The 21,365-nt window shown below is 47.9% G+C and overlaps 3 protein-coding genes and 1 pseudogene across 4 annotated transcripts; all 4 read right to left on the bottom strand.

Moving 5' to 3' along the window:
* Positions 1-1,223: 1,223 nt before the first annotated feature.
* On the bottom strand, positions 1,224-2,634 carry LOC147980645 (uncharacterized). The gene has a single exon (XM_087515694.1). It carries the CDS (start codon positions 2,601-2,603, stop codon positions 1,224-1,226), a length of 1,380 nt encoding a protein of 459 aa, XP_087371820.1. The 5' UTR covers positions 2,604-2,634.
* Positions 2,635-5,015: 2,381 nt separating this feature from the next.
* Positions 5,016-8,228, bottom strand: LOC125548790 (caffeoylshikimate esterase-like; annotated as a pseudogene). The gene is made up of 9 exons (XR_015598581.1): positions 7,958-8,228; positions 7,831-7,863; positions 7,635-7,728; positions 7,513-7,545; positions 7,246-7,392; positions 6,982-7,112; positions 6,683-6,820; positions 5,504-5,602; positions 5,016-5,319 (listed from the first exon to the last, which is right to left on the bottom strand). The product of XR_015598581.1 is annotated as a caffeoylshikimate esterase-like (transcript).
* Positions 8,229-11,907: 3,679 nt separating this feature from the next.
* On the bottom strand, positions 11,908-13,861 carry LOC125547001 (caffeoylshikimate esterase-like). Its single transcript, XM_048711060.2, has 8 exons — positions 13,745-13,861; positions 13,632-13,664; positions 13,438-13,531; positions 13,165-13,344; positions 12,959-13,089; positions 12,684-12,821; positions 12,488-12,586; positions 11,908-12,349 (listed from the first exon to the last, which is right to left on the bottom strand). Exons 1-8 carry the CDS (start codon positions 13,805-13,807, stop codon positions 12,095-12,097), a joined length of 993 nt encoding a protein of 330 aa, XP_048567017.2. The 5' UTR covers positions 13,808-13,861; the 3' UTR covers positions 11,908-12,094.
* Positions 13,862-14,239: 378 nt separating this feature from the next.
* Positions 14,240-15,781, bottom strand: LOC125548789 (putative pectate lyase 4). The gene is made up of 4 exons (XM_048712331.2): positions 15,496-15,781; positions 14,826-15,388; positions 14,671-14,739; positions 14,240-14,585 (listed from the first exon to the last, which is right to left on the bottom strand). Exons 1-4 carry the CDS (start codon positions 15,779-15,781, stop codon positions 14,301-14,303), a joined length of 1,203 nt encoding a protein of 400 aa, XP_048568288.2. The 3' UTR covers positions 14,240-14,300.
* Between the last annotated feature and the right edge of the window lie 5,584 nt (positions 15,782-21,365).

Here is a 21,365-nt window from a genome sequence, read left to right as displayed (position 1 = left end):
AACGGCGCGGCAAGAGATGCAGTCATCATAGGAACTGGAGTGCTCGAGCTCGAGTTCGGAGGAGGATTCACACTCGCAGAGTTTCCTTTTATTTGCTTTTTTGCTAACATCACCATCGTTAATTTCATCATCACGGCCATGACCTCTATCTGGGCCATCATCATGTTGCTTCCAGATTAGAGGTATGAAATCTGCATCTGGAATATAGTCATCCTTTTCAACCTGGTAACAAAAGTTATACCCATCAAGCTTGACAAATGCCTTTGCGGTTGTGGAATCTCCTCCCAAGTCATTATTATAGGTGAATATATCCAAAGAGCGCACAACAACCTGAATGCGTATAATAGCATGACGACATAGGGCATAAAGATCAACATCTTGAGTTGCTCCAATGACCGATCCAACAGCCCGAAGCCCGAGGAAATGTCGTAGTGAATGAGGAACGCCGTAAACGTGCACCCAAACAGTCTCCAGAGAAACATAAGATGTGACATCTTCAACTTTCCATTCTTTAAAAGAAATTTCAACACCATGCGACTTGACTCGAACCTCTAGGCCAGCCATTCGGCGAAGATCGTCAAAGAAGGGGAATGACACCAAAAAGGCATCCTTGCCATGCGGAATAGCCTCCCATTTCCACTGAGTCTGAGTCCGAACGATCCTAGCAATCTCAGCTTCAAGCACCACTGCAGGTAGCTCCCCACCGGAAACTGTGACTAAGGCAATTGGCGATGCTGATGGAGAAGTATCGATGTCCTTGCACACGTGCTCTGGGATCTGAATGAGCATGGAAGCATTAGATCCTTGTCCACAAAAGATGCCGAGGGCCGTGGCTGCTTCAGAACGGGACAAGGAAACATAGCGTGCTTGAAATTGTTGCAGATGTAGCAAAAGTGCACCACAGTACAATCTCTGGACATGTGATCATTAGACCGGCATTTGAAACAGTGCATCTTTTCTTTCTTGGTTTTAGGCACGTTGGCAGAGGCTTCGTCCTGTTGAGCGGCAACCATGCCGTCGTACTTGGCCAATGGTGGCATGGCGTGGGAGACGGCCAAGTTTGCGGCAATTGGGGGCGCCTGAGGTGTTGGTGTTGCATGTGCGCCTGGCCGACGCCCATTCTACGTCTTCTTCTTTCCTCCATGCTTCAATGGTCCGCCAGTACCAAAAGCGAAGCCTTGCCCGCTCGTTTGTGAGGGGCCCGAACTGGGGCCAGCGGCCTGTTAACCAGCACCAGCACAGGTGGAGCCAGCTTGGTAGTGTTGTTGCCTGGCCGGAGCGCCAAACCTAGGGGGTCCAGCCGCCGGACCAAACCCAGCTAAAGGAGCAGCCAGGGTCGAGGCACCGATGGAGTTCATTGTAGCAGGTGCCTTAATGGTGTTGGAGGTGAGGCCGGACGTCGAAGGGTGCTGCGGCGCCCCAGCCATCGGAGCCGGCGAGGAGATGCGCAGCGCGTCGGCGTAGGAACGACGCGAGGTGATTGAGGGCGATGCGAAGGAGCGAATAGGGTTCGCAAGTCGTGCCCAGCACCTAACCACACCCGGTCTACGGCTGATATCGGCTTGACGCAGTGGACGTCCATGATTCGCTTGCAAGGCTAGCCCATCAGACAGTGGCGGTGTCGATGGATCGCCCGCGATGGCTGCGACTTCCTCGGCCGCCGTTACGCGAGCAGTAGCTACAGGAGACGACCTGTCCGGCGCCTGAACCGCGGTTGTAGAGGACGTCGACGCCGGCAGAAACGCTGCGAGGGCCACCGGCGGCGTCACCCGAGGACGCGGCAGTGGCCCATGCCATGGCCGGATTCGAACGCCCTTCGACTGCGCCCGAACTGAAGGAGCCGTCGAGTTTGCCAGCACTTTCTCCGGCGACGTCGCGCCCCTCGGGGAGGAGCGACCACTTGGAGACGCCGCTGGTACTTCACGATCGCTGCACACGGGCCTGGCGTCCATACGATCTGGCGAAGACCTGCGAACATCATCCTGAAGCACATCAGCTGAAACAGAACTAGGCCTCACCTGCAGGGAAGAGGATGTCGACGGCGAGCCCCGTTCCCAAACGCGTGATGCCGGCGTGGGGTACCCAATATCCGTCCAGAACTCCTGAGCAATCTCCTCTTTCGTTTTCTTCCTCCTAGACTTGACAGTGGACCAACGGCCGCCCTCGTCTGCAACCCCGCCGCCGGTGAGTACCACGTCAGCCATGTGAGGCGCCAAGCTGGGCACCTCCCCAACCTCAGCATGCTCCTCCTCCTCGACAGGCAAAGCCCCGTACCATGATCCAGTACAAGTCGACAGGGAGAGAACTCTAGGCGACAGATCTCCCGGCGCCAGGGTGAGCCGCCTCCGATCCGGGAACACGCGGTGAGCAACGCGCACAACGCAGTCGAGCAGGACCATATCGGTGCCCGGCGAGATCCATTCCCCGTCACGAAGAAGCCTTCCTTCCTTGATATTGCCGTCCGCATTTCTCAGGAAGAGGAAGTTATGGGGGCGGTCGAGGAAGAGAGATCCGGGACGCCAATCCTGCCTTCCGTCGAGGAATGCCGAAGAGAACGTCGCCGTCCACCTCAGCGAAGGCGGCGCCTCCGGCGGTCTAGGCATCCTGCGTGGATCCGAAAGCCGTCATTCACCGCGTTTGCTTAGGTTACTGATAAGGAAATTTTATGTTTACATATATACATGACGAGTAGATCCTCAGATCTGAGTTTTGTCCATTGTTTGTAGGGTTTCAGCATTGATCTTGCAGATTTGGCTCTGACTCACTCCATCAGGTTTGAGATTGCACCCAACTTTTTTGTGCTCTACTGTACATACGTGTATGTAGACATCTATGCCTGTATTGCTTTCCTAAAAAAGAGTAGCTATTGCAGCAAGACTTATGCTCAAATGTCACGGTCGACAAACTCGGTCCATCTGCTCCGAATTTCCAAGGGAGAAACCACATCTTTCCACACAAAAACGAGACGATGCAGGGTGTGAAACGCAAAAGCCTCACACCACGATAGGACTGATTCGTTCGACGCTTTGACTTTTCGAAGAAGTGTGTTCGGACTTCGGACCCCCTCCTCAGATCTGACCCACGCACGGCCAAGGCGCAGGCGGCCGCATTATTCAAATCGGTCTCCAACCTATGCACGGATGCGTGACCATGAGATTTGGATCTCGCAGTACAAATCTTGATGCTGAATCAATGTCTGGAACGTCGTAGGATCTGGTGCGGGAGGAGCACGTCGCTCTCGTGGCCTAGCCAGACGGGCTTTGAGTCACGCTGAAGCAAATCACCCGAGCTGCAATGATCCCCTTTTCCACCCTTTAATTTTCTTTCTTTCTAAGACAAAGAGCAACAACTTTGTTAGGCTTGTTAGTTAGGATGCGCATCACCGACGCGTACAACACCCCCGGCTTAATTAGCACCAGCAATTCTGATCATCCACTTTCAAGTACTCCCTTCGTTTCTAAATATAAATCTTTGAAGAGATTTCACTGTGAACCACATACGGATGTATATAAATGCATTTTAGAATGTAGATTCACTCATTTTACTTCGTATATAGTTCATAGTGAAATCTATATAAAGACTTATATTTAGGAACGGAGGGAGCAGTATCCATTTCCAGCATCAAGGATTCGTGGTTTTGTTTTCTCAGATACAACTGCATATTGCGTGCATGCGAAAATGTTTTGATTACATTAGATACATAGTGTGCTCTACAATCTCTCCACGTATTGAACCCGCATCGCCTTCCTCTTGCGATTCGTCGCCTTCCTCTGCTGAATCGGAGGATACCTTAGCCATCGCTGACAGGGCCTCCCTTTCTTCCATGCCATCCTCGCATTACCGCCACCAGAGGAATACACTGATGAAGCCTGCCCAGGTGCCATAGACGGTGGCGGCGGGGTGCTTAGTTCCAAGGCGTTGCGGCACGGTGATTGTGGTTGTTTGGTGGCGTGGAGCAAAGCTCATTTGTGTGGGCCGACGCACGCGGAAGTGATGTCAATCTGGCTCAGCTGGTGTGCTGTCAGTCAGATGTGGTGCATGGCGGCGTTGTTGGTGGCACCCCTGCACAATGTCGGCCTTAGGTACTCGTGGTAGGGGTGTAGGGTTGGCTCGGTCGGGCACCAACAGTTTGGATCTAGTGGCGGTGCTCCGGCGGCGAGCATGGCACGTTTCGCGGCGGACACGAGGTTGGCGGTGAAGGTGAGACAACGTAATGTGAGACATGGTGAGGGCGGGTGCTCGGGGCTTTACGTGTTCTCCCTACCAATTCCGTTGCCTGGATGCACGTTGGTAACGAACATGAGGCGTGTGACAATGGTTGAACAACACAAGCATCGCACACGAGCATCGCACATGGTTGATCGGCTTCGTGTTTCAACAATCGTCAATTGCCTTCGCTATAGATGGCAGTTGGCCCCATGTGGGCTCTTGGCGGCACCGACGGCTTAATGCCTGCAATCAGATGACATGTCATATTTGGCCAATACCCTAAGGCGAGCTGTTGGATGGTTCTTTGAGTGGGCTCATGTCACTATTGGTGACCTTGTTGATGTTGGCAGGTGTGCTTTGATCCGCTCCTCGCATACATGGGGATGTTCGATTGCTTGGCAATGTCCATGTAAGGGTTGTACGAGTGTTAAGCCACGACGATCTAGATTGCAACAGTGACTTTTTTTGCAGAAAATGGAGCCACTCTAGGTCTAACTTGCATGAGTTGTGCCTAGTAATGCTCATGTTCCACGTTATTTATTCACGGAAGGCATTATTTGGACTGGGGCTTAAAATCCTTGGATATGGGAACGGCAGCGCTCACCCATTATTTCCGTTTTGGATACACCGCTTTTGAAATACCTTTCTCGTGATTCGGGTGTCAATGGCGATGATTTCTATTTGATTGTTGCTGCTTATGTTGTTGTTCGTTTTGACATGTCTTTCGGCAGTCTTTTTTGTGTGTGTGTGTTGATGTTGGCTTTATACATCTTAGTCATGCAAAGTGTGAATGATACACATAGTGGTTGACATTATAAGGCAATAAATTATCGAAGAAAAAGAATATCTCTGCATTCTGCAAAGCAGTCACCTACACTACACATTTTATCACCTGCCGGCGCTCGCCGCCCTCTCCTCGAGCCACGAAATCACGTCTGTGAAGATCCGCTCCACATCGGCCGGCGGCTCAGCCATGAGAACGTGCCACATCCCGGGGTACAGCTTCAAGGTCTTGTCCCTGCTCGATGCCCGCTCGTGTAGCAGCCTGCTCCCCTCAGGATCGGCCACCACGTCGTCCTCCCCTTGCAGCACCAAGAACGGCAAAGTGACCTACACAATTATATTAATAATTAAGTGGCGCACAGAATTGCACGGACACAATGCTGAGACTAAGATAATGATCTGTCAATGGTATTATCGGCTTCTACTCCCTCTATAACTTAATGTAAGATGTTAAGTCCAAAAAATGCCTTGCAAGAAGTTACAGAGGTTGCACTATATATACTGTATGTACCTCGTGCATGTTCTTCTCAATGTCTAGGCTGACCGCGAGGAGTTCGTGGCCTGTCTGCAGCGCCATGTTTCCCTTGTACATGTATGGGTTGGAACGAATCTGTGAAAGATTTCAGCGAGTGAGAACATATCTGATGCTTCCTCCTCTTAAGGTGCTTCTGTGCTACTTAAATAAAACTACTACAACAAATTGTTGAAAAACCATAGTATCAGATGCGTCTATCACACCACAAAATTTTAGTTTAAAATTCAATCCACGAGTTGAGAAACAAAAAGGGAAACCCAGACAATGAGGATTCATTTGGTTTGAAGGATTCCTATGGGATTTGCGCGTATGCTAGCATTCGTTTCACAAGAATAGATGCACTAGATTCCTAAGGGTTGTGCCAACATTGACCTAATTCCTAAGGATTCTTAGCATTATGTAAGACCTGATAGAAAATGCCTACGGATTAAAGTGGACATGACATCTCAAATATTAACTTTTCCTATTCCGAAGATTTTAAAATCCTGCAAAGTGATTGAACCATGAATAATATTGTATCAATCATCTATGTTCAAATCACAACATTCTAGTATCAAGGTTGTTGATTTTTTTTCCAATAACTTTGATACCATTTTTTAGCATTTTCATAGATTGCACCGAAGCACTGCAAGGAGAGGAAACCCCGGAGATCTCTATGGACTATATTTGTAACAAGTTTCTCACATTGTGAAAAAGGAAAATTATTATAAATATAACGAGCACAAAGCATTTATACATTCTATTAGAATGTTGGTATGTTTTCTTCGTTCTAACATGTAGCAGACCAGAGAGCTTACTATGAGAATATGTCATTATAAATCTACAAGATATGTTCACCGGGTTATAAAATTGTCTTTCTACATGTTAAAAAAATCCGGTTGATTTTATGAAAGAATATTTTTATACAGATCTACGGAAAAGTTCACCACATTGTAGTAGTTTGTTCATCGCAAAAATTGTAGTGTGTGTTCCCAGAGTTAAAAAAAACTATGAAATCTTACCGCAACGTTAGATTTAGGTCAATGGTTTTCCGTGTTGATAGTTTTATATCGAGGAAAAATGTAGTGTTTCTTCCTAACGTCGAAAAAACTATGAAGTCTTGCACATATCTCAACGTAAGGTCAATGGTTGTCCGTGTCGATAGTTTTATATTACCTCTTTCTTGAACTGGGGATCTTTGCAGACTTTGTCGAGCTGATCTGGAGCCGGGATGACCCTCCAGCTTGGCACGACGGCGCAGATCATCTTCAGAGCGCTCACCACCACCGGATGAGGCCGCATGCCATCGCCAAGCTGATGCCACCGCAGAACAAAGAAAAAGTTCAGCGATCTTCAGAGGACATGACCGAGCCATCAGGCGATAGATCATAGATCAAGTTTCATTTTGAGAATTCCAGGACAATTTGACAGGTTACAGTACTAGCATGGCATGTCGATCACGTCAAGAAGCGGACCTTGACCATGGGAGCGAGCAAGACGGCGCCGTCCCAGTACATGGAGTCCTTCCTGTGGACCTGCAGCGCCACGGTGCCGCCCATGGAGAAGCCGTAGAGGAACCTCTTCTTCGTCTTGTTCTCCGGCTTCTCTGAGTTTATTGCCAAATCGAAACCCCTTCAGACTTTCAGTTTAAAAGATAGAAAAAAATAGAGCAATTTCGCTGCAATCTGCATAGATAATGGAGCTGTAAATGAAGCTATGTTCTTCTGTTCTGTTCTTACCGCAGACGCTCTTGAAGTAGTCGGAGCAGTCCTTGACGATGTCGCCGAAGCTCGATATGTAGCCCTTGGAGCCGGAGGACTTGCCGTGGCCCTCCTGGTCTATCCCATGGACGGCGTAGCCGGCGTGCACCAGTCGCGCGGCGGTGTCTGAATTTGCGTGGAGTTTGTTAGCTGACAGTAACGGAAATTTCACCTCGTCCATCTTGGATGGTGAAGTCGTTCTGAATCGATGAATAGAATTGTAACACTGAAGAATAGAAGTGGTACCTGCCATCGATATGCTGCACTCTCCTCCATAGCCTACACGTTTGGACGAATGAATTTTCTCTACTTCTTTGTTACAAGCTTGACGAGCTGCAGAATGGAAATCATGGAGGATGGGATGGTACCATGGCAGATGAAGATCAAAGCCTTGCGCTGTTGTTTCTTGGGCGTCCATTTGCAGGTGAAGAGCCTGCTGCCTCGTGAATTCAGGGTGAAGCCCTGCCCAAAGTTGAAGTTTGCATCTAATGCTTTAGGAAAGAAAAATAAAAGATCACCGGTTTCGAAAAATTCTGATCAACGGTCACAGGACACAGGACACACCTCTTCATACTTGATATCATCTTTGTAGTGAGCCTGCAGAGATCACAAAACCGGAGCTTAAGATTCGTAGAGCACAAAAGTAACATGAAATAGGGAAGAGAAAATAACGGGCCGCTTCTGAATTTACCATGGGGATGGTTTTCGAAACGCCGTGTGGATGGATAGGTCAAACGATCCAAGCCCCCAGGCGATCTCTGAAGATAGCAGCAAGCGACCTGTGAAGATGGAACACGAGGGGTGGTGCTGGATATATATACGCCTATAAGGACTTTTCTGCCTGGAGACAAGTTCATCGCCAACTGGTTGAGACGAGGAATTTTCTTCGGGTTTCAGAGAAGAAACGTATCATGCTTCAGCACTAAGAATGCACGTTTTCTGTTGTTTAATCTCGCTGCCTCAGCGGAAAACATCGTGCTGGGAAGATAGGGCGCCTGGTCAACGGATGAACCAAACTCGGACCATCGAAAGCGAGAGAGGGAGGTTCCCATGCATCAAGGAGAAGAGGTAAAATGGTACACGCAGCGGATATGGTTGAGCGGCACGGTATGATCTGCATCTGCCTGAAGGCTTAGTCAAAGGCTCTCATCGAAGACAACAGTATGTCATAGGAGTACTACTGTACAGTAAAGAGTAAACTCGTGAAAGCGATTCGTGATTACCAAGGCTGTATACCCAAAGTGTCCTTCTCAACTCGAGCTCATAAACTCGGTATGAACAGTAAATCTAAAAAAAAAACTGTATTTTTTTGACAAATATATTGGATGCTTACAAAGTTTCATCATGAAATGGCATTCATGAAAGTCATGGCAAAAAACAAAACATAATCAGCACTCGAAAATGCTTTTGAAAATAACTTTTTTGAAGGATTGATTTTGTTTTTTGTTTGCCACATATTACACAAATGTCATTCATGATGAAAGTTTGCAAGCAACCAAAACATTTGTCAATGTTTGTTATAAAAAAATTCAGATTTTTTTAATTGCTTTTCTTTTTTTAATTTACTATTCAATCAAGCTCACATGAGCTCAGGTTCAGATAATCCGCACCAGTTGTATACCCTTTTTGCGGGAAATAAGGTAAGCCTCTTTTGTGGTGATACTCTAACGGCCTAACAACATCTCCAAGGGGCCTTCCCAAACCACTCACATTTGTTCGGACTACTCGGACCGTTCAAAATCCAGCTTAAATATCGGGTGGATATAAAGCTATTTAGGCATGTTCGCCACGTCGATCAGAACTGGCCTACCTGTCTTCACAAACCCTTCTATGCGCAATCCATCAAACTCCTCGCTCACTCTCCGCCTCTCCTCTTCTTCTCTTTCCTCTCTGTCTCCTAGCCACCACCAGGCCCGGCTCCAGATCGGAGGATGACGGGTCGACTAGAACCTCCGGAGAACAGAGGACATGGCCCTTCGCGTTGCTCTCGGGCAATCTTGGGTGGAGACTCGTATGTCCCGCCATCCCCATCGCTCGGCGTCGTGGCTTGATCAGTCAGGTGTGGTCCCCTCTACCCCCATCTGCATGCCCCGAGCAACCGGGTGCCGTCCCCACCGCCCTGGCCACACGGTTCAAACAACGGCAGCCCCCCCCCCCCCCCGGTCGCCGCTAACGGTGGATTCTTCCTCGATACTCGTCGTCTCCTCTGTCCTGGTCATGTGGCTCGAGCAGTCGGATACCATCCCCACCGCCTTGGCTACACGTTTCAAGCGAAAACAGGCCTTCCCGCCACCCCATCGGTGGTTACTCACTCAGAGCCCGTTGTCCCCAGCACGATGCTCGTGGAGCAGTGGTTGCGCCGGGCCTAGCTCGTCCCCAGTTGCCCATATGGGAGGAGTAGCGACAAATGAGTCTCGAATCACTCGGAAATGGTCTTGAAGGCGACCACAACACCTTTACAAACTTTTCAAAGCACACCACAAGTAAGGAAACTTCCGAGCCTTGACTCTTAACCCCGATGCCCAAAATCCAAGAGTAACAAGTGTTAAAGTCAAAATCAAGTGTGGAACACAAATTGGTTTGGTGGGAGTGTAGATCGGGTCTTGCTCTCTCAATCCTTGAAGTATCAACAAATTTGGATTGAGGGATTGAAAATATTGCGCAAAAAAGCTATGTAAGAATGGTGGAGCATCCCAAGACAATTGGGTTAGGGTTGGAGGTAGCAGCAGGGGGCTTTATATAGTTAACCCCAAGATGTAACCGATGGCAACCAGAAAACCCCTTGTGTACGGGCAAAAGGCCCCAATGCACGGAGTGTCCACAGACAAAACCATTAGGCCCCATATGCATGATGAAGACCCCATGTGCAGCAGGGGCGCTCGGGTGGATGGCGACGCTTCTTCTTTGAGTTTGTCTCCGGGCTTCCATCCTCCTCGAGTTTGTCCATTTGGACATAGTCGGCGGAGCTTCGGCGTAGATTCTTGATGTCTCCTCGGGACAGTGATGTTAGGGTTTCTCATCATGTGGCGAGATTTAGGGTCAGGTACTTCAGATCTATGCAAGGGTTCGATGGAGACAATTGCGGCTCTAGTACACGAAGACTTCCCATCTATCATCAACAAGGTCAAGAGGGCTCTGGTAGGGGAGTGCCGCATCGACGGCTTGTACTGGCGGCCTAACTCAACCTTTCTCTATAGTGCGGTTGTCCTATGATTCAGAGAAACCAAAACAAAAAAATTAGTCGTCCGAAAACCACGTCTTTTCCCTTTTGAAATGAAAGGTCAACCATCTTCCTGTAATAAACTCAGAGAAACCAATGACATAAGATAAACATTAGTAACTGTCATTAGTTTCACTAACCACATTGTCATCACATTAAAATATCATTAGGGATAAATGTGCTTTCAGCGTTCTCCTCCTCAACAATGCTCGTGACGTCCTCGCTATGAGGAGGAGGAGCTAGTATGTGGCATCCTCCGTCGCCCTTGACCACCAACAAGGCTGACACAGCCGGCGCTGGTAGAACGCGAAGGTGTCACATTGGGATGTCAAAGCTATCTCCCGACCCAAAGCCCTCGCCAATGAGCAGGCCCATGCCGCCTGATCCTTCGCTGGACTGCAGGACTCGTCCGACGCCTCCCCATCGCCTCTGCAATGTCCACAAGCAAAGCTCGGACCGTCCTAGCCCTAACTCTTTTACGGTGAATAACATACCACTCAAGTAGAGGAGAAGACCCCAAATAGGAAAAGAAATCCCAATGTTGTACAAAGGCGGGTTGCTGCCTTTTAGATGGACTAACAACCACAATACTCAAGGTGGAAGTGCCAAAATGCACTTGCAACGATTATTGAATAAATCGATAGCTGGTAGCTGCTAGGTTGGCTGGCGAGCTACGTTGCGCGGATACTTCAGAAAGGACGCGTATCCAATCGGATACTGCCCCGATACGTATCCCGTAAGTATCCCTTGATATTTTGATTTTAAAAAAAGAAAATAATGTTCGATACTCCTAGTATACTTTCGCGATACGTTTTGGATACCTGAAACCCCTTGTTCGACGTAAAATCCCCTCAATAATAAAGGCACACCTTTGAAGATTCCCAACATGGGCGTGAGTTTATGTGAAAACATGTCTGTCAATATTTTTTATTCAGTTGAAAGGTGAGCAAGAGAAAGTCGATGTATTGATTGGAACAACAAACCTAATCAAATCTCACTACCAATTAATGGAAGTGGACTAAGTGCAAGAAAAGAAATGGGTAATTGTATTGAGGCATGCTTTGATCTAGAAGCTCCTTAATTTTTTTTCTTCATATTTGTAATAATTAATATATGTAACATCTATACATAAACGTATCCCCGTATCCATGTTTTTAGAAAATTGACGTATCGGGCGTATCCCCGTATCGCGTATCCGATACGTATCCAAGTATCCGTGCAACGTAGCTGGCGAGTAGAGGGTTAATATGCTAATCGGCCGATTTATCAATTTAGCGGCTATTCAATGATCTTAGAGTAGGGATTAATCGACAAGTCAACTGGTAAATTGAATGAATTCTTGAACGTGTGGAACACATTATAGTTTTTGCCACTGGAGAATGCCATACACAACTAGGGTCAGAGCTGCATACCAGTAGAAGTGGCAACCGCATACACACATTTTCAATACCTTGGTTTTCACTAAAACAAAATTAACCTACAAGTAACACATCTGGATTATGCAACCTTTCATACCCTGCCCAAGCGGCATGAAACGACACTTGACATCTGCTAAGAAACAGAACACTTGGCATATTTTGCATTGCATAATTAATTAACTAGCATCTTCTAGGCGCTTGCCGTGCCAGTATTCACTATGGAAACATTAGCTGCACAATTCGCCCTCTGATCCAGCCAAGAGATGATGTCGGAGTAGACGCGCTCGGCGTCCTGGGGGAGCTCCGCCATGAGCGCGTGCCACATCCCAGGGTAGAGCTTCAAGTCCTTGTCCCCGCTCGACGCTTCCTCGAACAGCAGCTTGCTCACCAAAGGATCCGTCACGATGTCGTCTCCACCGTGCAGCAACAAGAACGGCAGGCTCACCTGCCAATCCCAAAACGTTAGTAGCTTCTCTGTCTTTCTCCATGGACCCAAGTTACTGAGACTACACGCATGGCACACCATGAGGTGGGCAGACTGGGAGAGAAATTAGACGGTTTTCTAACTAGGAAGGGAGATTACCTCGTGCAGGTTCTTCTCGATGTCCAGGCTCACCATGAGGAGTTCATGGCAGGTCTTCAATGGGAGCTTTCCCCTGTAAATATACGGATTTGAGCGAACCTGCACGCAAATACACAAACACGTAGGAAAATTCAGCAACACCGTTTCTTCCAGTCGTTAAGAGCATTAAAAAAGTTGAGTACATATGACCGAGTACCTTTTTTCTTATCTCTGGATCTTTGCAAACCTTGTCGATGATGTCCGGGATGGGTATGATCCTCCAACCGGGAGCCACCGCGCATACCATCTTCAGAGCGCTCACCACCACCGGATGAGGTCTCATGTCATCAGAAATCTGATACCATAACGAATAACGAATTAACAAACAACCATGCACACAAAAATCACCACGAAAACTCGCCCCGTGTTGCATTGAGAAGTCAAATACCGCAGGATTCATTATAGGTGGAAAATGAAAAAAACAGAGAAGACCTTGCACATTGGAGCAAGCAGAACGGCGCCGTCCCAGTAGGCTGGCTCCTTCCTGTGGAGGAGGAGCGCTATGCTCCCGCCCATGGAGATCCCGTACAGGAACCGCTTCTTCCCCCTGTTCTCCGGCTTATCTGAAATTGGTCAGACGCCACTAATTCAGAGATCAGTTTCAGTTTGTGTGCCCGGTGTATATAGTTCGTCCATACCGCAGACGCTCATGAAATGGCGGGAGCAGTCGGCGACGACGTCGCTGAAGTTCGGCACGTAGCATCTCCGGCCAGACGACCTGCCGTGCCCCTCGTGGTCTATCCCGTAGACGGCGTACCCGGCGCGCACCAAACGGGAGGCAGTATCTCTCATTGATACACTGCACTCTGCTGCAATCCCTGTCAAGGGGACACCAAGAAGAACACTTGTTCTTTTTGCCACGAATTGATTGAGCAGAGATAGAGAGAGTGGGGAGTGCACTGCACTGGTACCATGGCAGATGAAGATTAATGCTTTGGGCTCTGAATTGCGCGGCGTCCATGCGCAGGTGAACAGCTTGGTGTCCCGGGAGTTCACGATAAACTCCTAGAGATTGAGTTCAGACTTCAGAGTTAGCAAACGCGAGCAACGATGAAAATTAAGACTGTGTTTAAACTTCGGAGTGCTGCGGCAAATATGAACCGACCTCTTCATACTTGACATCATCGGTGCACTGATCCTGCAAAATGAAAATGTCACGGTTTGGACCTGGATCACAATGGTATGAAATCACTGTTTCTAGGATGCTCCTTAACATACCATGGCCATGTCTTCAGAACTCCTTTTGAACAAGTGACCTTGACATGATGTCTGCCTGTACATACATATATACTACTGCACCTTGAACACATAGAATCGATGCTCTAGTCTAAGAAAAAGAATACACAGATCGGCCAACCCCACAAGAAACCGAAGCAAACCAACGGAACGGGACGGCGTAGTACGAGCCTGTGTGCAGATGGTGACACCGATTCCTTCGAACGGGAGATTTAAAATCTACAACTTGCGTAACTAAACTCCGGCGACGGCGAGCATGGAAAACAACGCGCGTGAGAAATCTGCGCGAGTGCATTCGATCAGAATCAGTGGGACAGTCAGCTCACCTATTCTGAGTCACGTCGCAATCTTATTCCAACAGGACAATCATCAGATCCACAGATTTGGTCACAAAAAAATGCATCGACTATGGAATTCAGAGCTTTAGATATCGTTCGTGTTATTGATTGATCATATCTGTCAAACATAATGCTAGTACGGTGGTTCGTTATTGTTCGTGTAAATTCATTTGGATCGTGCTCTAAAATTTCAGAGTGGTTCAGACAGATGTCGTAGCAGCAGCAGCAGCAGCAGGTGCTCTTGTGAAGCAGACGTCTTCCGGCAGCGGAACCGGCTGCCAGCCGGTGCAGGACTCGAGGAGCTCCTTGAGCGCCATCGACGCGGGCTGGACCGACCACGGCTTGTAGCAATCCCGGACCTCGAAGTCCCACTGGTCGTCTTCTGCAGTTTCCAAATCATTTTCGGTGTACTCCTGCGCGCCGTTCAGGAACAGGTCGCCTTCAGACCGGATGCGCCCACTTGAGCTGCAGTCTCTGTCCGCCGCCTGCATCAGTCACAAACCCAAAGCTTTTCAGCTACAAAAAATGGAATGCAGATCTGTAAGGCCCAGTGTAAATGTAATACGAGACCTGTTCGCTCATGTACGTGAACACTTTCTTCTTCTCCCCTGCCTCGTAGATGTTGCACTGGGAGACAATCTGTAGCCAGACCAACCGTGCGGATTAGCACTACACACTACACGCTTATGGCATGTGGGATATGAGCAGTTTGGCGTGAACAGCACCTGCGACTCCACGCTGGCGCAGACGGCGTAGATGCCCCAGCCCCGGGTGTAGTTGTTGTAGAGGTGCACCCGGCCGAACCGGACGCGGGGCTGCCGCTGCCGCGTGCCGTCGAAGAGGCAGTGGTGGATGGTCACCCGGATGCGCCGGTCCCCGACGTGGCCGCTGCTGGCGCCGATCAGCACGGCCTTGTCGTGCGCCGAGAAGCGGCACCGGGAGACGGTCACGTCCGTGCTGCCGCAGGTCACGTCCAGCAGGCCGTCGGCGAAGTCGCGCAGGCTGCAGCGGTCCACCCACACGTGCCTGGACCCGGGCTTGATCTGGACGGCGTCGGCGTCGTGCCCGCGCCCGCCCTCCACCTCCAGGTTGCACAGGATCACGTGCTCGCACTCGCGGAGAAGAAGCCCCTTGCCGGACAGGGTGACGCGCCGCCCGCGGCCGTCCACGGTCTTGTGGGACGACACGCGCAGCCCCGACGCGAGGCGGATGGTGCCGGACACGTCGAAGACGATCCACAGCGGCTCCTGGCGCCGGCAGCCGTCCCGCAGCGAGCCGGGCCCGTCGTCTTTAATAATACATCGTTCAGCTTCAGTACGATGAATCCATGGCAGAATGACAGCAGATGGTGATACAGCAGATAATTAACGGGTGGAGAGATGGTGCCGTGCGTACCATTGAGGGTGGTGACGTGGTAGACGTCGCCGTGGAGGCCGCCGATGGCGTGCCGGCCGAAGCCCTCGGCCTGGCCGGCCATGGCGCGCAGCGACGAGTCCACGGCCGCGTACGGCATCAGCGTGGTTTGCGGCACGCACCCGAGTTGTTGCTCGTCGGAGAATCGAGGAGGGGCGGTGTCTTCCACGGCCGGCTCACCACCGAAATGCTCGTCGGGGTGAGGAGGAGTAATGTCCACCATGGCAGGATCATCGACGAGCTGCTCGTCGGACTGAGGAGGCGCCATGGCGTAGGACAGTGATCGAGTGAACAAACAGAGAGCATGCTGGTTCGGTATTTGTTGAGGCACGGTCGGGAAAGAACGGCAGCTGTTTGCTGTCGGACTTTAATTGTCTGGGCCGTTTTCACTGGCGAGTTGTGTCGCGGGGCCGTTTCAGGTCGGCCCAAAGAGAAGTAAATTTTGAAACGGAGAAATGCTCATAAATACAGTTTTACGGCTAAAAAGAATACTGCTACCTCTGTAAATACTTGGAATACCTTTTTTTAAGAAAATGCTCATAAATACTTGGAATTTTTCCCTTGCCTCAGAAAGAACTTAGAATTTTTTCCACACCGTAGCCTTAATGTTCGGTCCATAGATTAAAAACAGTTTTCTAAAATGATACATCACGCCCATAAAAAAGGGCATCCTGCCCGACCCGCTTATCCAAATAGACCCATATGCCACAAAGGAAAGGAATATTGTCGAGGTTTTGCCTGCTACTATCATTGTCATCACGTCTTCCCGAGCAAATGACTTCGACTCAATCATTGATGACAAACAAATAATCCCTCTCCACTGACACACGAGATATGGCCAGTTCATGCTAAACAAACCGATCAAACAAGTCAAGAACTGGGAGCTCGACTTAGATAGCGAGCCTCCCATGAGAGATGCACACATTGCATCTGCAGAGCCCCGCGTGTTATGGGAGATTGTTGGGTGTATATCCTACTTTTCGCAAGGCATCATTGTTGCCATGTCGTCCGGTAACACTATACCTCCGACTACATCGCTACACAAATAAGAAGTTGCAAGGACAAATCTAGGACTTGCCAGGCAGTCAACAACGAATGACATGTTGTCTAGCTCCTCTTTCTACCCTTCATCATTGCCACACAAGTCACTACACCACAAGATCCAAGGGCAACACCTTTACATTCGGACGGCTAAGCTGTCACATCACTGGTCCCTTCGGCATCACCGCCAAGTAGAAATCTGACATTCATGAGACTGCTCTCCCATCACAATTGAGTGGTTCATCTAGTAGGATCAAATTAAAAAATGATGCCCCAAGAGGGTAAATCGCCAAAACACGATCATCATTTGACCCCGTGGTTCAGCTAGGGTTTCCAAGAGCTATCCCAGCCAGTGAATCATCTTTTTCTTGATATATCAAGAAGATACCAATTACACCCAACCCAATCTTTACACCAGCACATAATCAAAAGCTTCTCAAGACATCAAGGATGTAAACAACCAAAAAATTATAAAAAAGCAACCAAGAGAACAACCGTAGAAAAAAATGGCAACCTTATGTAAGATGATAAGTGCTCCAACAATGACTCTTTCGGGAAGGGAATAACGCACGAGCATCGCCATCGTTGGAACCAACCACTAAGGCTAGATCATGGGTTTCCACCCTCGGAGAGGGAACGAGTAAGCTCCATGCAGTGTCTTCAATAAGGAATCATCGTTTGAACAACAACATTACTAGGTTCGACAAAATGAAGAGACCTAGAGTTTTCACCTATGGAAACTCGGGTCTCAACATTCAAAATGCACCACATAGCCAACGTTGCCCAATGTTGCAAACACCAGCCGATCCATCATCGCATAGCCACACAGACGCACAATCCTGTGGACCTTACCATGCAATTTGAATCCATGACTTCTTAAGACGTGTTGTCAAAGCAAGTAAGCAACACACATGGACGCCCACCATCTCCATCGACTCCATGCCGCCGAGAGTCCAAATCGCCCATGTAGTTAATTTAGGCCAGTCACAAGGGGCACCTCGGGGCATGGGTGGGACCCACACATCAAACTGAAGTTGAGTTGCCTCATCTACTATCGCACACACCATCTTGGGTCATGTCGAGCACTCCAAACTATGTATCGAGTCAAAGATACCCAACTGTGCCCCGTAGAGATGGTTCGCAGCATGGGTCGCGCCTATGCACATGCAATCATGCCAATACGTAGAATCTTTCCCATACAAGGACCAGGAAGATTCGTTGCCGCCACTGGGAATGAGAATTAGGAAAGTCACCATCATCGCGAATCATGGAGCAGAAAGCCCAAATCACCACTGTTACCATTGAGGCCACGACCGCCCGCCTCTGCTGCCCTGTCAACCGTTGCGAAATGGTCACCGCCACCCTGGTGTCCAGCCTACGCTGACGGGTCGTCACAACACTCCAGCCATGAGAACCCCTACAACATAAGGGGATGACCCCATCATCTGCTGAAATTTGGGATGGGCTTTAGGCCCACATAGCAATTTCCAAAAAATCTCTAAGGGCCCATGTGGGTTTATTGGCACTAGGTGTAGTGGGAAGTTTAGTACCACCCCGCTAGTGGAGAAGGAGTTGGACCTCTTTATAAGGGATTGTCATCCACAGCTATTGGAGCTTGAGAATAGAAGAGGCCCTCGCGCGCTCCTCCTCCATCGCTCGCCTCGTCATGACGCGCCACGGGTTGCGGGATTGAGCCCAGCTAAGCTCACACCTACGCGCTTATTTTTGCCAGTCATTAACAGAGAGTTTCTGACAGCTAGGCCACGATCTAAGACGTCAGATCTGAAGGAAGTATGCCCTAGAGGCAATAATAAAGTTGTTATTTATATTTCCTTATATCATGATAAATGTTTATTATTCATGCTAGAACTGTATTTACATGTGTGAATACATAGACAAACAGAGTGTCCCTAGTATGCCTCTACTTGACTAGCTCGTTAATCAAAGATGGTTAAGTTTCCTAGCCATGGACATGTGTTGTCATTTGATGAACGGGATCACATCATTAGAGAATGATGTGATGGACTAGACCCATCCGTTAGCTTAGCACTATAATCGTTTAGTTTATTGATATTCCTTTCTTCATGACTTATAAATGTTCCTATGACTATGAGATTATGCAACTCCCGAATACCAGAGGAACACTTAGTGTGCTATCAAACGTCACAACGTAAATGGGTGATTATAAAGTGTAACATCCCAAATTTTCAATTTGGAATGTTATACATTAGATCATCATGCATATCATATTTTATTTTGCTTTTGGTTTTGATTCTAGAAAATCCTAAGCAACTCAAGGACCCACGGAGAGAGTTGGGGATTTCGTTATTTACATATTTGAGTTTTCTCAAATTGTGTAAACAGGATCATTTGATTTTATTTATTTTATCATCAATTATTTCTATTACAAAAATATGAGAGAGGGAATAAAATGACTTTCCCAAGATATAGAAATATTGAGGATTTAATAAAAAAATCAAATAAGATTTATTTCGGAGTTTTTCGGTATTTTTGTTTGAATTTAGGAAAAATGCGCGTTTTTCAAAGTTGTAGTTTGGGCCCAGATAAATGTTCACTTTATCGGGCTTGATTTTAGGAACCCGACAAAATTTATTTCGCGATTTTTGGAGTCCGTTTAGTATTTATTTTTATTTTTCTTCCGAGAGGAATTAAAAAAAAACTGGAACCGACTTCGGGCCGTATTCGGCCTGGACTCCGCCGGCCTAGGCTATATAAGCCGCCGCCCCGGCCCGAGGAGAGCCCAGCTGCCGCCGCCTGACCTAACCCTAGCCGCCGCCGCCGCCGCCCGCCGGAGTTGCGCGCTTTTCGAGGTTTGCCGCCGCCCCGTTTTCCGTGCTGTTTTAAAAAAAATCTGTTCGTCGTTTTTTCTTTTCGTCGGATTTTTCGCGGTTATTTTCTGATCGCGATTTCTGATCCGATTTTCGTTTTAGTATAACTTTTCGTTCGTTTATCGGAATCAGGCGATTCAAGCGCCTGGAGTTTCGTCTCGAAACCCTCTTTCCGAATAATCAACTTAAACATGTTTTTGCTACTGTAAAATTTGCCCTAGATCCAGATTACTAGAACGAAGTTGTTTTCTTTCGCCGTTTGATTTCTTTTGCTTCGTTTGATTTGATTCTTTTTGCCAACCAGGGTTCTTAAGTTGAACTTTCTGGTTAGATCTTCTATTTGAGTTTTACCTGTGCATTAGATGAATACTTATTGTATGCTTGTTTGTTTGTCTGTGATAGAATACCCGGAGTGCGCCGCCTGTTACATTGAATCTCTAGGTTTCGCGGATCATCAGCAAGGCAAGTAACACTTTGATCATACCTTTTCTACAACCCAGTTTTATTGCATTAGATCAATCCTCACACATTGCATGATTAGGATCTAATTAAACTATGGGATGGGAAGTAGATGAGGTAGTACCTATTACCTGTTTATTATCAAACCTTTGGGAGTTACTTCTACGTTTGCTTATTATGCCATGCTATGCTAGTAGACGTGGATTGGGTGAGTGAAATCCATGACAGATGTGAGATTGTTAATTAATGGTTTATCCAAGGTGGCAACTTAAACACACATCTGGGTGGATTGAGGCACCTGGGGTTACCAGGACTTGCCTGTTTTTCTTTTGGACCGCCACCCAGGCTCAAAGGGATCATGAGATTATTCATACTAGAAACTTCCGTGTGCAGCCACAAGCCATTATGGGCTCTGGCATAGTTGACTAAGTTGTGCGAACTCTTACAGTGGTAGACTAGCAGATGTAGGGGATGTAGGTGGTATGGTCTACCCGATCGTAAGGTGCTAGCGCTTCTGAAAGACTATGTCTCGGTCATCCGTTTCTCAAACACCCTGTAGTGCGAGAAACCAAACGGAGGCGATCGAGTCTTGTGGGGAAAAGTGCGCAAACTTCTGCAGAGTGTATAAACTAATCATGGTTAGCCGTGTCCCCGGTTATGGACAAATCTTGAGTATCTAGTACCTGGATTTTCATGTGAATCTCAACATGTTACTCTAAATTAATTTTGATGGGTTTAATGATGTTACTTTAATTGGGATTGAGAATGCTGTCAACCATTCTCAATGTTTCACAACCACCATGATAGTAATTAAATTTATTCCTTTGAAGTAGGGAAAAATTGGCTTTACGCAAAAACAGTAACCATAGAGCTTTCCACCAGCCAAATATGCATATAGTATAGTTGTTGCATTCCATTACTCTCTATGTGTTACCTTGCCAGCATATTCCATGTGCTGACCCGTTTTCGGGCTGCAACGTTAATGTTGCAGACTTTTCAGACGACGATTAAGGAGTTTTTAGGTCGTGGTTCTATACTCAGTGATGCCGTTGGAGTTGATGGACTCACTTATCTTCCAAGCCTTCCGCTGTTATCGTCACTAGATGGCCTTAAGCCATATTTATTGTAATAAGTTCTCTTTTGAGACACTCGATGTAATAAGTGTGTGATTGCTACTCTGCTATAAATCCTCCGAGTACTATGTGGTGTCAGCATTACTGATCCAGGGATGACACCGGAGCACAGAGATCAGACTGTTTGAGGTCTGGTCGCTACATAAAGATGCTCTACAGGTGTCTCCGATGGTGTTTGTTGAGTTGGCATAGATCGAGATTAGGATTTGTCACTCCGATTGTCGGAGAGGTATCTCTGGGCCCTCTCGATAATGCACATCACTATAAGCCTTGCAAGCAATGTGACTAATGATTTAGTTGCGGGATGATGCATTACGGAACGAGTAAAGAGACTTGCCGGTGATGAGATTGAACTAGGTATGATGATATC

Source organism: Triticum urartu, chromosome 3A (assembly GCF_056163025.1).
Source record: "Triticum urartu cultivar PI428250 chromosome 3A, HENAU_Tu73, whole genome shotgun sequence".
Lineage (NCBI taxonomy): Eukaryota > Viridiplantae > Streptophyta > Magnoliopsida > Poales > Poaceae > Triticum > Triticum urartu.
This window is presented reverse-complemented; position numbering and strand designations above follow the sequence as displayed.